This window comes from Pundamilia nyererei, unplaced genomic scaffold (assembly GCF_000239375.1).
Source record: "Pundamilia nyererei isolate P.nyererei 1_Seehausen unplaced genomic scaffold, PunNye1.0 scaffold00240, whole genome shotgun sequence".
Lineage (NCBI taxonomy): Eukaryota > Metazoa > Chordata > Actinopteri > Cichliformes > Cichlidae > Pundamilia > Pundamilia nyererei.
The window spans coordinates 665,286-681,232 of NW_005187641.1; the positions used below are offsets into that span (position 1 = coordinate 665,286).

The following is a 15,947-nucleotide window of genomic DNA, read 5'->3' on the forward strand; positions in this document are numbered from 1 at the left end:
CAGATATAGATATGTGATATTTTATTTATTGGCTCTGTCATGTCACAAAACAATTAAGGGTTCAGGATGGCCTAATATAACAAAATAATTCACAATATCACAATTTATTGTATGATAAGAAGAAGACAGAAGCGTTTCACTCGGACTTTTATTTTGAAAACAACCCCTCTGCACACGTGATCAGAGTTCTGCTTCCGGATGTTAAAGATTGTTTTTGCTGTTCGTGGATCTGCTTTGTTACATGTTGTCAGTTTTTTTTTTTTTAATAAATTATCTTTACAAGTTTGATAGGATAAATTACTTGTCATTAAAATTGATTTATTTATGTATATTTTTGCTAACACGATAGCCTTATGACCAAGTGTTTGGACCTCTGGGATGTTTAAACGGAAAACATTGACATACGAAGCTAACTTCGGGACTAGCTTACAGGTACTCCTGGAGATTTAAAAATATTCTCGTATCTAAAACTGATATTAGTAACAGTTACAAGATAACACTGCCACGTATTTCAGGTTCTAGAAGATGAGTAACCATCATTTTACCTGTTTACAATGTTTTAAATCTCGGACCAAAATAAGGTGAATGTAGCTGAATGGAAGTGTAGTAGGAAATCATTTGATTGCGTTGCATGACGGTTTAATAACAGGACAGGTAATCACTGGTTTCTGAAAGAACAGGTGGCTCTAATTCGTTGTTTGAAGTAACAGGTAACTGCACCCATCAGTGCTGTCATATACAATCACTGGGCACTTTATTAGGTACACCTTGTTTGCACCGGGTTGGACCCCCTTTTGCCTTCAAAACTGCCTTAATTCTTCATAGCATAGATTTTATTACCGGGTAGGCTGTGGTGTTTAAATTATGCTTGGTTGGTATTAAGGAGGTCAAAAAAATATTCCCCATAATGAGCAGTTAAGCAGGTGTACCTAACTAGGTGGTTGATGAGTGTAATCACCTAGCGGTAGCATCAACGGTATTGCTTATCATACATTTCTCCTTAATGAACATATAAAAACAGATGTGTTCTCATAAGTGGTGTTTCGTTTCAGGATGTCTAAACTTGAGCGTTTGAACGCCCGGGTGGCCAGACTCCTGACCGAAGCCGTGCAGGAGGTTCTGGAGGTGGTGAAGGAGACGGTGTCAGAGTACCAGGAGAAAACAGCCAGGACACAGAGAGAGAACGAGAGTCTGAAGAGGAGACTGCAGGAGCTCCAGGACAAGATACCAAAAGAAAGCACCCATGAGAACACATATAATTTTTGTGAGGAATTTATTATTACAGATAATGTAACATTTTTGTTCTGCTTAAGGTCTCTTATTCATGATTGCAAATTTCACAGCTGTCCTGACTACAAGTGGGCCATCAGCAGAGGAGTGCGACACAACAGCAAAGCAGGATCGGCGCATCATTCAGAAGCATGACTCGGATGTTATTGCTCTCGCAGAGCAAAACAGCAACCAGCTCAACTATGTCTTGAAGCAGGAGACTAAAGAAAAAGACAGCCACAGCGGTATTCAGACACAAGCTGAGTCCAAGTTGGCGCAAACGTCCACAGACCACCACAAAGTACAGCTGGCAGATGCAACGCACAACTTAGAGGGGCAGCGTATGCCGTCTGAAACCAGGGACGCCGGCGCAGACCCTTACTCCAGCACACTGTTTGGGTTAAACATGGCTGCTATCAAAAGTGAATCAGAGCCCACAGACTGCATGTCATCACAACAACCATGTCTTCAATCTCAGTACACCGGCTGCATGGATTTAAGCTGCAACTCCTCTCGTCACACCTCTACCGAGACCCTCAGGCCGCAAGCTAGCGCCGAGCCTTATGGACTCGTTTTTGTTCGTTCAAATCACATGGCACACAGGAGGCATGGATTAGCAAAGAACACCAGGGCCGGTTTGGACGGCAGACAGATCAGGATGGAGCACCTCAGGAGAGACGGCTTCCACTTGTGCGTGGTCTGTGGAAAGACGTTCAGCAGGGTGGGGAACCTGAGAATCCACCAGCGCTGCCACACAGGAGAGAAGCCGTACGGCTGCGTCCAGTGTGGAAGGCGCTTCAGTCAGGCGGGAGACCTGAAAAAACACAAAAGGGTCCACACGGGGGAGAAGCCGTACTACTGCAGCCAGTGTGGAAAGAGCTTCAGTCGAGGGGAGAACCTCAAAAGACACCAGAGGATCCACATCGGAGAGACGCTGCAGTTGCAGCAAGCGTGTCAGGAGCAGCGGTAGTGATTACAGCACTGAGTCGAGTGCACATCAATAAAATCAGCAGAGTTTTGTTTCTTTTTTAGAGATTTTTAAAGGTTGATTTTTGACCTGTGATCCTAGTTTTAGAAACAGTTGCAGTGTATTTAAATTGTTGCTAACTGGAGCTGTTGGAAGGCTCCTTTGTTTGTCACGCTAAGCATGGAGAAGCCAGGCGTCTGTTTTTTACCCTCTTAACCAAATAGGGGAAGTCTTAAAAAAATGCATACTCTCTATATCTGATATATCTGGTATATCATATCCGTGCAGTGTTACTTTGGTGACACAACTCAACCGAGTGTTGAAATTGTAATAACAGACGGCAGCAGATGGGCTTCCATGCATTGTTGTAACTTGCAAGAATATATATGTCAGTGCTCAAGAGAAGGATCTTAAACAGGAAGCTTCTGTCACCTTTCAGCTAATTACATTCTCAAGGTGCTACACAGGACATATAAATAAACACCGGGCATCAGTGTGGTTTACACAGGGTGTATCAAAAGAGTCATCCAATTTGGAAAGGCTGTATTTTTTTAAAGAAACAATGTTTCAGTCATTACAGGTGAACGACTGAACAGTTAAAGCACTTTGACAACAGATTATTCCTTTTGATACACCCTGTGTAATGAATAAAGCTAGAAATGTAAAAAGAAAGGCACAAAAGCATGCAGGTTTATATATAAATGTGAGCTTTTCATTTAGATCGAGAGATGTTAAGATTTTATTGGAGCTACATTTGAAACAGCTTGTAAAGAAACTAGAGTCTGTAAATCTTCAGCGATACATTTGTATGGCCTATGAAATCTAATCGAACTTATGTATGCTAAAAATGTGTTTATATGTATGTCTTGTGAAGGTCCGAGGGAATGTGACTTCTAAAAGTTGGGTTGTGCCCAAATGTTTCATAAACACTGCTGCTTCATTTAAAAAAATTCGATTATTTGCATTTTTTTACATGTTTCTATGATATTATGAAGAACAATAATAAGCATTTTATAAGATTCAAATAGATGACCCCTCCCTGAACCTGGTTCTGCCGGCGGTTTCTTCCTGCTAAAAGGAAGTCTTTCCTCTCACCAAGTGCTTGCTCATAGGGGATTGTTATTGATAGACTTTGCTCCATCATGCTGGAAAATTGCCACCAGATTGCTCTTGGATCACGGGAAGAAGTTGGGCTTGGAGGACATTTGTAGGATAGTCAAAGAAATAATAATAATAATGATAATGGATTGCATTTATATAGCGCTTTTCGAGACCCTCAAAGCGCTTTACAGTTCCTCTATTCATTCAGTCTGACATTCACACACTGGTGGAGGCAGCTACAGTTGTAGCCACAGCTGCCCTGGAGGAGACTGACAGAAGCGAGGCTGCCATATCGCACCATCGGCCCCTCTGGCCATCACCAGTAGGCGGTAGGTGAAGTGTCTTGCCCAAGGACACAACAACTGAGACTTGTCCATGAGTGGACAAGCAGAAGCCCAAAAGCTTTGATCGGCTTGATAGCTCTGATCATGCAGATCTCAAAAGCTGATATCCTGCATGCCACAAAGAATTGCAGAAGTTATGAAGAAGATGATGAAATGCTTGTGATTGTGCTTCTGTGCCATGGAAACATGCAAGGGTTAAAGTTTCATTCCCACATCTTCGGTTAATGAGTAATGAATGTGCTGCAGTCTGGCGTCCTTCCAGCTGATGCCATGGAGATACTTACTTAGGAAGAGTACTGTAGCATAAATGGAGTAACTGTGTTTAAAGTGGCAGGTAATTTCAAAGAGCTCAGCAATAAACACACAAACTGTCTGTGCAGCTTGGCTATGCAAGCTAAAGATACAGCTGCTATTTTTCAGAGAGAGAAAAAAGTGAATCTGTAATAAGATCACTCTCAGAGATGGAGAAAAATAATAAGAGGATGACGAGGTTATTTTCAAAAGCTATAAACTCAGAGAGCGACAGTTGACAAGCTAGAAATTTAAAGCTTTACATGTATTGTTACGTTAATGGTTCTTGTTCTGTTTTTGGTTTTTTTATCAGAAGCTAGATCTGTGCAGGATGTTTTGCTGTAGCTGAACGGTTATTTCAAGTTGTGAAACTTGAATTGGAATCATTTTGTGTTATGTAAATGGTATGAAAATACTACACAGGTCAGTGCAGGCTAAACTGCTATGTTAGCAGTGTTTACATCCAGTGTACAGTACTGTGCTGTGTTGTGCTGCTGTAGAGCAGGCTGTGGTATTCGTGGCCACTTAAATTAGGTGAAGCAGTGGTGGAGATGGGTAACCAGGTGAAATATATGATATAAAACTCAGGTAAATTTACTTTGCTGATGCTTTTGCACTGATGAAATTCACCTTTATTTAAGTGAAATTTAACACAGTTTGATTAGAAAAAAATGTAATTCAGAAGTTTAAAAACCACCAAGGTGGATCGAGGCTGATGATGCTGTTTAGCTTAAATTCTACCTTTCATATTGCCTTTATACCGGCCAGGTGTTGAAATAACCGCTTCATAGGTCATGTTAAAATCACAAAAAACAGTTACTCTATCAGCTGACAGCCTGTACCCACAAAGAGAGAGGAACTCTAATGGCACTCTCAATGAAAATTAATTTGTAACTTATTAGTAAGTGATTCATTAGCTCATGCTGCACTGCTTCAGTGGATCTTAGGGTTTTGCAGCCTGTAACCCATGGAAACGTGTAAGAAATAATCTAAATAAGAAATGAAGCAGCAAAGTGTTTAAAACACAGAGTTTTGGCTATACAAAAAGGAAATAAATATGTTCTTGCAAGTTAGATGGTGTGCAGGAGCCTCTTTGTCTCCTATGGTACCAGCATTACAAATGCTATATTGATGTGTCTTCTAGGTCTGACTCCGTTATAACAGTTTCCTGTGAAACGTTGGTTTGAAAAGGAGGTTAACTCGACGAGTTGACCTCTTTCGGTCACCTGCAGAATGTGTCGTCATTTCGGTAAATGTCAGAGAAACCTTTTAAAAATCTGAATTGCATGATTGTCATTAAAGCTACCCGACTTTCCAGACTGATTAAAGGCTTTCTGATGGTTGGACATATGTATTGCAAGTTAAACTTGGTTTGTGAAGCAAAGGCAATAAACTAATTTATTACCATTACCGATGGCTCAGTGAGTGACATTTTAAGCAAACTGTTCTTCAGCAGACTGGTCAGCAGCCACAAGTATATTGTGTAAGTAATTATCACATTTGCACCCACTTGGGTTTTTGCACAGCATGTGTCAGCAGGGTTTTTCTGCTAAAAACAACAGTGACCACATAACCTAAAGCAATCTGCACATCAACATTGTTTTCTGAAGCGGCGGTTCACTCAGAAGCGTTTGAGAAACCACAGGTGCTGGCACAAGTGAGATTCAAATGCCACGAGAGAATATGCATTATGTTAACAGTACTGCAAAAAAGTCTTGAACCACCTCTCGTTTCTTTATGTTTTGCTTCCAAGCAGTCAGACTTTTTGTCATTTTTTAAATGGTCTTGAGTAAGAGTTCTCCAGGCTTTCTGGAGGTTTCTATTTGGACATTCGCTGCTTTTTCACTCCAGTCCAGTCTTTGTATTTGGACATTTTCACAGGAAATGTTTTCCTTTGTTTGTTAAGCCACTTAACACTGACCTATAAAGCGTAAAAATGTGCATAATTCAAGGGGTGAACCACACATAACAGACAACTTAGCAAAAAATCAGTTTTTAATTGTGTCTGTAGTTATTAGTGGCCTAAAAACGTCATATTTTTAACGGCATAAAATATTACCAAAGATAAAAGTTTAACAGGCATAAAATTGCATTTTTGTACCAGCCGGCTCATTCCCAAAGAGCTATTAGCCAAAACCCTGACATAACAGTGTGGTGTTCAGTGTGTCCTTAAACTGGACAAGTGGAGGAGAAATTAGGAAGTAGCAGACTTACAAAACTATCCACAGAAGATAAACAATATCTGAAAATGCTTTCCTTACATAAGAGGATTTATGGAGTGATGAATTAAAATGCTAAAGGTCAGGAGGGAGACACAACAGTGAGTCTTTACAGTCACTGAAACACGGTGGCGGCTCTGTCATGTCTGGAGCTGCATTTCCACAAATCACAACAACAGCTACCTCAAGCTGCATTATATTGTAAGGTAAAGGCCCTACAATAACATGGAGAAACCCCCAACAATCATATGATGGAATTATGGAAGCAGAAAACTCCCACAGATTTGATCCACCATAAAATTCCACTTGGGAAATATCAGCTTGGTAACAGCTTCACTTTTAAGCATGACAATGATCCAAACACACTGCCAACACAGTAGAAGCACCTGGATGGAAAAAACACAGTGGATTGGCCTCCCCGGAGCCTGGACCTCATTATTACTGGAGCAGTGTGGGGTCACCTTCACAGAGAATGTAACATCCAACATCCACAAAAGAGCTTTGACTGTGGATCAGGGGTGGCTCGAGACTTTTGCACAACACTATAATTTTGTTTATCGTTCATTGTGTGCATTTATGTTATCAGGTTTTCACCAATCAAGAAGACCATTTTCATTAATCAAGAAGGTCGATTTTTGATCCTCATTCGTATGAAATTTTAAAGTACTTTTAAATAAAAACAGCGTGAAGCAATGCAGGTTTTGTAAGAGGGCCACTCTGCAAGACGAAACCGCTGAATTACACAACAGCAGTGCCAAACTTCAGCATTTGAATTGCTTTTAGCTGCATCAAAGGAGCCGATTTTACAAGTATGACACATTTACAACTGATTTGGGTAAACTGACAGGGTTTCTAGCCTAAGTGATAAAACCCGGGGACCAGCCCATTTATTTAAAGTGTTTACGTGTAGCTGCGCTCACCTTACCAGGAAGCGATTGATTGACTCAGACGCTCACAGAGGAACGGCTTCATTTTCTCATTTCACAGAGGTGAGTAAACAAGAACCATGTGGATATGAGAAACTCATCGGCCTCTCCGTTTCTCAACTTTTAGGCGTATTGCCAACGGAGACTGGTGTTGAGTAAGTTTGTGTTACTACAGGCGCGCGTAAACGCCTTACTTAAAAAAACTCGTCTTATTCATGGCGATCGCCGTGTTTTCGGCTGAATACGAGCGAAACACGACTGTATTTAAGTTTCTGTTGTAGAAAAGAAAGCAGTCATTCTTATTGTTGAGTATGAACGCCGAGATATGAATGCATTTCCTTGTTTAAAACGCGGAAAAAGGGCGCTTATTTGGCCGCTGGGCGACAATGGGTCATTAAAATATTGTTAACATAACTTCTCCATAATTATAAATAGTCACAGCAATAACATGAGGAAGTACATAAAGTCTTTCTTTTTCTTTCTTTCGATCTGTGGTGTGTGCGTGGCAGATTTTGCTCCGGGCACACTGAGATGTTGAAATGAAGATTGATGAAAAAGTCCTCACCTATTTTGAATCTTGCAACTCACCTGTGGATAAGGAAGGGTACCTGTACAAGAAGGTAAGACGCCCTGGCTCAGGTTTACAGGGAACCTGATTAACGTATCGTTTTGAAAAACAAACAGAAAGGGTAGTGAGGTCATCTAAAGTAAATAAACTCAGAGGGGATTTTTTAAAAACTGTTTTTAAGTTCAGCTTTCAAAATCTCTGTGACATTTCACCTCCCACTGGGTTGCCTGTTTCCTCAAATCAGTTATGTAAGAAATTGAGTACACAAGGCGTTTGTACAGCAGTCAGTAAAACACAACTGTCACACACACACACACACAGGGTGAGATCAAGACTTCCTATCAGAAGCGCTGGTTCGTGCTGAAGGGGAACCTCCTCTTCTACAAAGACCGGCAGACCGACCGGGATCTGGTCGGAGTGATTGTTCTGGAGGGCTGCACCGTCCAGCTGTGCGAGTCCGAGGAGAACTTCGCCTTCTCGCTGGTGTGGAGCGAGCCGGGGCTGCGGACGTACAAGTTTGCCGCGGAGAACCAGGCCAGTCAGGAGAGCTGGATCAAAGCCCTGCTGTCAGCCAGCCACAGCTACCTGGCCCTGCTTGTAGTGGACATGGAGTCGAAGTACAGAGGTGAGGGCAGAAAGATGGAGCGGGTTTATCTTTGCTGGGGAGAGGGGGGGCTAAAGAGAGCAGCCTTTGTTCTGGAGGGCAGCTGCGAGAGGCGTTGCATCACTGTCTACATCAGACACCTGGTACACTGTGGTACATACTGTAGACACGCACGCACGCACGCGCACACACACGTACACGCACATATTATGATCTCGCAGCATCAGTCGCATCATTATGATCACTACTGATGTTTTATCTATTAACAGAGTAGTAATGAGAGCACAGTTCATTTCAACCAAGTTTTTATTGTTAATATTTGTTATTGATCGTTCTGCTTTGTTCTAAAGATCGGTCATAAATTTCTCATAGCCACCACAAAATCGATCTCATGTCATATACAGACACGTCTCATTAAAACAAAGTTGAAATGCTCTCACAGATTTGGGGGCGTTTTGCTTAAAAACTGGCTAAAATGACGGTTAGTTTCACCTGTTAAGTAGTCATTGACTTAAGTGGTTAATAACTGATATTAAGTTAATATCAGTCATTGAATCCGTTTATGGACCTGATGTCCTGACCATGAGGTGTGAGCATAAAGCTCTCGTAAAACAGAAAGCGTACTAGATTTATGTTTGGTGCTAGAGCGGGCGTCCAACTGGGAGGTTGATGGTTCGATCTCCAGCTCCTTTAGTCTGTACACTGAAGAATCCTCGGGCAAAATACATTTATCAGTGTGTGTGTGTGTGTGTGTGTGTGTGTGTGAGAGAGGTACAGGACTAAAATAAAAACTAGATTTTTGAAAAGAAGTATAAGTAACTGAAATGATTTTGTGAATAAAAATGAAAATATAGAGGAAATATCCAGAGTTTCTGTGTGATAGAATTCTGTGACACACTTTGAGTCAACCACCACCTCTGACACGCGCCCTTCTTACAGCTATAATCAAAAAAAGACTAAAACTAAAACTGAAACTAATAAAAACTAAACTAAAACTAGACACAAAGATCAAGTTAAAGAGGTTTTACAAAAACAAAAAACTAAAGCTTTAGTTCAGGGGTGTCAAACATGAGGCTCAGGGGCCAGAATCGGCCAGCCAAAGACTCCTACCTGGCCCACTAGAGAGCTTTGGAAAATGTGAAGGACAACTTTAAATGTTAAACTTTTAACTGTATTTTTTTTTTAAGTTTACAGCTTTTCCAAGTGATAAATACCTCCCCCATGGTCATTCCTGTAACACTACTGTCAATAAAGAAACAGATAAACAATGAAACAACATGGATTTCCTGGTTGGTTTTTTTCTGTTGTTTTTTTTTTTATTGTATGCTATAGACATTAATGGTTTTTACAGCAGGTTCACAGTAAAAAGAAAAAAAAGACATTCTGTTATTTGCCCCCAATTTCCATTTTATAATTACAACACAGTCAGAGCTAATTTTACATATTTGTTTTTACAGATATGATAAAAGAAAGCAGCATTTCTTTTATCATGTAGAAAAACTGACAGAAAAAACTTGGATTAGCACCTGTTTGCTTAGCATGTACGACACAGTTCTTTATTTGTGTACATTTTCTGAGCATGTAGTGATCAGTAAGAGATTCTCAGTATTCCAGAGCCCACAGCTGGAATAGATCACCCACTGATTGTAGAGTTAAAGGTTAGATTAAAGCGTCATTGAGCAAGTGGATGGAGCTCTGCCGTACACATGCAGCATGAGCAGATTTTGTCTTTCTCTTCATGTGCATTCAGCTCCTTAATTTCTATATTTCACTGTTTTTTTTCTTCAGATGCACTTGGTGCACTCTCCAGTAAACCAAGCAAACCTTTTGTCATGCCAAATTTCAGCGCCATCCAGCCTGCTGCCGTCTTTGTGACCTCAAACACCTGCACCTCATCTGCGCTGGGAACAGCACCCAGCCCGAATTCCTGTCCAAACCTACAAGCTCTTACCATTTCATCCAAGACGGCCAGTAAGAAATCACCCAAACTGCGATCGAAGAAGAATGCCAACGCGGTGCCTATGTTTGATCCATTTCAGACGATTGGGGAGTACGACTTTAACCAGCTGCATGAAGATTATGGAAAGGAAGTAAAGGAACTGATTGTCATGTGGTCAAAGAAAGGACACGGCGGTGCGAATGTTCAGGAAGAAAACTTGATAGATTTTGAATGATAAAAGTTGGCTTTGTTTCTAACCCTTAACTTATAGAGAAGCTTTATCATGCATACGTGCACTGGATTAGAAATGTGTCGGTAATATATAGTTGACATAGTTATATTTGTTTTCTTCCAGAAACATGCTGTTTCTTTTTTACTTTTTCATAGATTAGTCAATAAATGATCTATGATCATCTGTTTTATTAACCTTTGTTTGTCACTGCAATGATGTTATTTCCTAAGTTGGCATTTTTATAAAGTCACACACCTGAAATATGACCTCCATCTGCTCCAGCTAGTCTACTGTCTCTATACTGGACATACTATGGCTAACCAGTTCAGGTGAAAACCTTCCTCTTAAGACATGGATGTCAAGCCTGTGTTACACTGTGGGCCACATACACCACATTTTGATTTTAAGGAGGCTGGATCAGTAAAACTGTTCTTTCTGTCCTTTAATGTTTAACTACACATTTACTAAAGAAATGCTGCTGTGGCAAATGAAAGAAATGTGTCCGCACGACTCTTTGGGATTAAACTGTAAGAAATAAATGTGTTAAATTACAGAAAGGATCCTGGTAGCTTAAAACTAGACTGCAATTTTCTGTTAATTCACAGAAAATGTAAATTTCTTTTGTTGATTTTTTTTTTTACTGTGAACACATTGTAAAAACAGAGTTTTTCCTTCGCACAAAGCTTTCCAGTGGGCTGGATTTGAGTCTTTGGCAGGCCTTATGTTTGACACGTCTGTCTTAACATGCCCGAACAAATTTCACCGAGGACAGAGAATGAAAGAAACTGTGAAACGGTGATATAAAATTTGCTTATTAATAACAGCTTCATTACTTCAGAGCTGATAATACCTGGCGTGTTTATAAGAAATAAATCTGCCAGCCATTAAAAAGGCCTGAGTTAATCTGTAGCTGAAAGTTGGCCACATTTCCATTTTAAATCAGGAATTGTCCGATCGAGGAAACATTTCCCTTTGGGCTCTATTATTATTGATGACCTAATGAGTCCATTTTGCCTCACAGATTTAAACAATTTTACCAGTGACAGGGTAAAAAAGGACTGACAGTTGGCTGGGGGGCAACACGGGCCAAGAAGGGTGAAGTCCGCTAAATTTTAGAAGGGGGTCGAAATGGCTGAGAAAGAGAATGGCAGGAGGGCAGCAGGGCTATTTCAGTCTGTACAGCTGTCTTGTCTTCATGGTCTTTGCTCGGTCTTTCTCCTTCTGTGTCTGCATCGCTTCTTTTTTCAACCTTCGAGCCTACAGCTGAGCTGGCTGCTTATCGGCTTCACATACAACACATTTTTTTGCCTCCTCCTTGCCAATCGGGCGCTTCGTTTTCCATCATTACAAAACATTGCAGATAATTTAGGTCATATTTTGCCACGTGAAACGCTACGCCCACGAGCCAGCTAAGACTCTGGATCGCTTCACGCCAGCGTGGGATACCAATACATACATACCTAAGCTGTACAGTTGTGTGATTGATGGCCAGCCAATGATACTCATATATGGGGTTTAGTGGGTGGGTCACTGTCCTCCTATCCTAAAGCAACTATACTGGGAACCTCGAGGAGTAACCCAAATTAGTGCACCCGTGGCGGTAAAGCTGGTCATTTAGTCCAATCATCATTTTGCCTGTTTCTTTTTTTTCTTTCTTACACTTGAATCAGTAAAACAGAAAATGATTCACTATCCTGGGTGTGAGCACCTGTTTTGTCTTTAGTCCCTGTAAAGGTGGCCTCTGTGATCTATTTTGTTCCGCTCCCAGTCACACTTTCAATGTTATTCTTTCCACTGAGCATTTCCAGCTACTTGAGGCAGTATTAAAAGGACTGTTTGGATTTCTCACTGATGCACGGTCACTTTTTCCAGAGACCCAGTGGTCGTGTGTCATTGCTGGACCTGGACCAATGTCCGTCAGCCAACTGTTTTCAGGTTTCACAACTGTTTATACACCCTGATGGCCACTAATGATCTGGCCATGGCCACAAACCTCAGATCAAACCTATCATTTAGACAGGTGATGACTTCAGGAAATGTTAGCTGAGATATTGAGCAGCACTGGAGTATTAATTAATAGAAGGCAGCGGGCCGTGCTGATTGCGGGGTAACTGTCCCATCTGTGTCTGTATTAAAGCAGTAAAGCAGCGACACTTTGCCATCACGCACTGGGCTTTGAAGTCTCACAATAGATATATAAAGTTGACAGAAATAGCCACGACAAAGACTCAGTAAGTAAAATGGAGACGTTTCAGTTGTCCTTTACCGTGTCCCGTCTGTCCATATTAGTCCGCACATGACACCAAAGTCACTGTTGGCATTGAATTCACCTCATTCCAAGACTTCTGCGGCCTATTTTGGATCATCAGTAAACCGATCCCCCCAGCCACCTCCTCGCTCCTCCCTCTTTTTCTTACTATACCCCAGCTCTATTTTCCTGCCAAACCTGATGGTGTGGCTAAAGTTAGCCCCCTATGGGCTAGTATATAAGACCCCAGGCATCCAATACCTACATGTCAGTCACATCGGCTTGGTGTAGGCTTCTCTTCTTGACCAACAACAACCTCACAAACTTGAGAGATGGTGAGTGTGGCCACTTCATAGGGTTTAAAAAAAGTCTTTAGGATGTTGTCTACATTAAAATGATGAGATGGGCGTATCATTAAGATATTTGCTATCTGGACTACCAACATCCCAGGAAGTGAACTTGAAGGAGTGCCAGTGTCAGTGTTATCTGCTGCCTTGAGCTAAAGTTCGGGAGCACCTATTCCTTATTATTGTACTCCTCAACACATTACATAGATTCTAAATTGGGTGATTGTTTCAAAGTTTATAATTTTTTTTAAGAGGGGGAAAAATTCAGTCATTACCCCAAAGATAGATTCAACTGGCAAAACTGCCAATCCAAGCTTAATTTATCAGGAAGAAATTTGATTGATTTATTTTTCTTCATATGATGATTTTGAGAGTTAACCAGGATCTGCTTCTTTAGTTCATGTCATGTATGTATGGCTTTTCTTACACCTCACATCATATCACAGGCACCCAAGAAAGCCAAGAGGAGGCAGCAGCAGGGTGAGGGTGGATCCTCCAACGTGTTCTCCATGTTCGAGCAGAGCCAGATCCAGGAGTACAAGGAGGTAACCTTTTCCTCATCACACCTCAGGCTTTCTATAGTACCTTCTAAGGTGGTGATGTAACCGAGCACTCTATCATATGACCTTGAATGTAACGTGAGAGAGCTGTCAGAAGATATAGATCTCGTCACTTTAGCGGCACAACAGCAAAAAATGCCTTCATCAGCACGGCAGGACAGTAAATTTCAGCTCTCCTGTTGACAGCAGTTACCTCTGCTCTATGCTAGCTTAGGAATTCTCCTCGGAGACACTCGCTCCGTGACTCCACTGGAATGTGGCCCAACAGCTGGTGCACAGGGGAAGGGGAGCTCAGGGTTGAAACTGAAGGAATTTGGGGGGTTTTAGCACTGTGATCAACAAGGTAAATAGTGTCGTTATCAGTAGATTATAGAAATCAGGATTCATTTGTAGGGGTTTTCTTCAGTAACAGATCTAAATGAAAGACAATACAATGTCAACAGTAGCTTGGCAGGACCTTAAGAGGCCTCAGAAGCAGAGAGAACATTGGTAACATGGTCATAAGATTTAGTCACAAGGCAAAAGGATGACAGCTGCAATCAATACCTTCTCCTTAAATGTCGCAAAGGGCTTGTCTCACATTCCCAAGCCATTTTAACACCTTAGAAAGACAAGTGGCTGACCAGCTGCCAAGTCCCAAAAGGTTTGCAATGCCATCTTTGGTTTCATTGGGTGATACGCCCTCCTATGTGGAAGGAGAAGGAGCTAACTGCTCCACAGTTACACATTTACATTGGCAGAGTGCCTCGCACAAATAATCATGAAAAACAAGCTGGATAACAAGGACTTGTGAGAAATGTGAGAATCTCAGTTTTCACTGGTTTTAATTAAGTGTTATTTTAGCTGAAGTTTGGCTGAACTCTGACTAATCTCCCGGTCTGTGCCAGGCTTTCACAATCATCGACCAGAACAGAGATGGCATCATCAGCAAGGACGACCTCAGGGACGTGCTGGCCACCATGGGTCAGCTGAATGTGAAGAATGAGGAGCTGGAGGCCATGGTGAAGGAGGCCAGCGGCCCCATCAACTTCACCGTGTTCCTGACAATGTTCGGCGAGAAGCTGAAGGGTGTGTTGGCACATATCAGTTGTCCTTTGTATTCTATTTCATGAAATACTTGGTGCTGTAAGGTGATGGTTGTTATTTATCTAAACACTTAATGTTATGTGATTAACATAATTCTGAATTATTATTTTTTTCTATGCCTTTGTTTTCATAGGTGCTGATCCTGAGGACGTCATCGTGAGCGCTTTCAAGGTCCTGGACCCCGAGGGCACTGGCAGCATCAAGAAGGAATTGTAAGCTTATTTGCGTTTATCTTCCATCTCTTCCTGCTGTAATCTTTCATCTTAATCTTAAATTTCCTGCGTTTTCCCTCTCCAGCCTCGAGGAGCTCTTGACCACCCAGTGCGACAGGTTCACCGCTGAGGAGGTGAGCTCATCGGACTTGCAGCACGATTTGGCCCTTGTTTTTTGCCAGGCTGTAACGCATTTCTTCATTTCCTCTTCATCTGCAGATGAAGAACCTCTGGGCTGCCTTCCCCCCTGATGTGGCTGGCAACGTTGACTACAAGAACATCTGCTACGTCATCACACACGGAGAGGAGAAGGAGGAATAAATCCTCGACATCTCTTACCTCTATTGAAACCCACACTTGTCCATACCCTTAATTCTTCCTCCTCTCCACCAATGAAACATCCTCCTCGCACACACTCGCGCCCGGGTCGGCTCTTTCTTCTTACGAAAAGACTTGTCTCCTCTATCGAGATGTTCAGTGAGAGGACGGGAGGCTGTGGGGGTGTTTGTGTGTGAGTACCAACAGGGGAACATGGGATTATTTTCAATAAAAAATAATCTTGTGACACCGAAACACTCTCTCTATCTCTGTCCCTGCCTCTTCTTCCTCCATCTTTTCCCTCCCCTCCTCGCCCATGACTCATTCTGTCCTCCTGTGTTGAGGCCAACAGTGCATGCATCATTCCTACATATATATGCATATGCAGTTCAGTGTGGTTGGTCAAAACGTCTCTTGGGTGCTGTGGTGCATGCACAGTCACTTGCTTGAAACAGGCGAGCAGTCTGGCCCCGGCGGTCTGTTAGTCTCAACCGGGCACAGAGTGTTTAATGGATCCCTCCTTCTGTTTGTACCAGCCAGGAGTGCACAGTAAAAGAGTGGGAGTACTGCGCTATAATAGTTTGCCTACCCCTCTCTTTTATTTTGTCACTCTCTTAAACACAGGTACGAAAGGAAAGGTTACAGTAATAAGAGGAAAGCACGATTTTAAAAGTCTTGTAAATAGAGAAAGAGATGGTGAAAGACAGTGGTTGGGC

At 41.9% G+C, this 15,947-nt stretch overlaps 3 protein-coding genes across 8 annotated transcripts; all 3 read left to right on the forward strand.

Moving 5' to 3' along the window:
• The first annotated feature begins 181 nt into the window (after nt 1-181).
• On the forward strand, nt 182-2,973 carry LOC102194887 (zinc finger and SCAN domain-containing protein 2-like). 5 transcript variants are annotated; one of them, XM_005749293.1, is made up of 4 exons: nt 182-246; nt 350-432; nt 1,053-1,264; nt 1,344-2,973. In XM_005749293.1, the coding sequence occupies exons 3-4, from the start codon at nt 1,054-1,056 to the stop codon at nt 2,237-2,239; spliced, it is 1,107 nt and encodes a 368-aa protein (XP_005749350.1). In that variant the 5' UTR covers nt 182-246; nt 350-432; nt 1,053; the 3' UTR covers nt 2,240-2,973. The 5 variants fall into 5 exon arrangements, with proteins under 5 accessions (XP_005749350.1, XP_005749349.1, XP_005749348.1 ...); XM_005749292.2 differs by having other exon boundaries at nt 193-432; XM_005749291.2 differs by lacking the exon at nt 350-432 and having other exon boundaries at nt 203-246.
• A 4,145-nt stretch (nt 2,974-7,118) lies between these two features.
• On the forward strand, nt 7,119-10,955 carry LOC102195927 (sesquipedalian-1-like). Of its 2 annotated transcripts, none has more exons than XM_005749296.2 (4): nt 7,119-7,180; nt 7,627-7,737; nt 8,007-8,310; nt 10,078-10,955. In XM_005749296.2, the coding sequence occupies exons 2-4, from the start codon at nt 7,657-7,659 to the stop codon at nt 10,461-10,463; spliced, it is 771 nt and encodes a 256-aa protein (XP_005749353.1). In that variant the 5' UTR covers nt 7,119-7,180; nt 7,627-7,656; the 3' UTR covers nt 10,464-10,955. The 2 variants fall into 2 exon arrangements, with proteins under 2 accessions (XP_005749353.1, XP_005749354.1); XM_005749297.2 differs by having other exon boundaries at nt 7,163-7,272.
• Nucleotides 10,956-12,959: 2,004 nt separating this feature from the next.
• On the forward strand, nt 12,960-15,493 carry mylpfb (myosin light chain, phosphorylatable, fast skeletal muscle b). Its single transcript, XM_005749298.1, has 6 exons — nt 12,960-13,043; nt 13,502-13,600; nt 14,503-14,683; nt 14,835-14,913; nt 14,999-15,047; nt 15,133-15,493. The coding sequence occupies exons 1-6, from the start codon at nt 13,041-13,043 to the stop codon at nt 15,232-15,234; spliced, it is 513 nt and encodes a 170-aa protein (XP_005749355.1). The 5' UTR covers nt 12,960-13,040; the 3' UTR covers nt 15,235-15,493.
• The last annotated feature ends 454 nt before the right edge of the window (nt 15,494-15,947 follow it).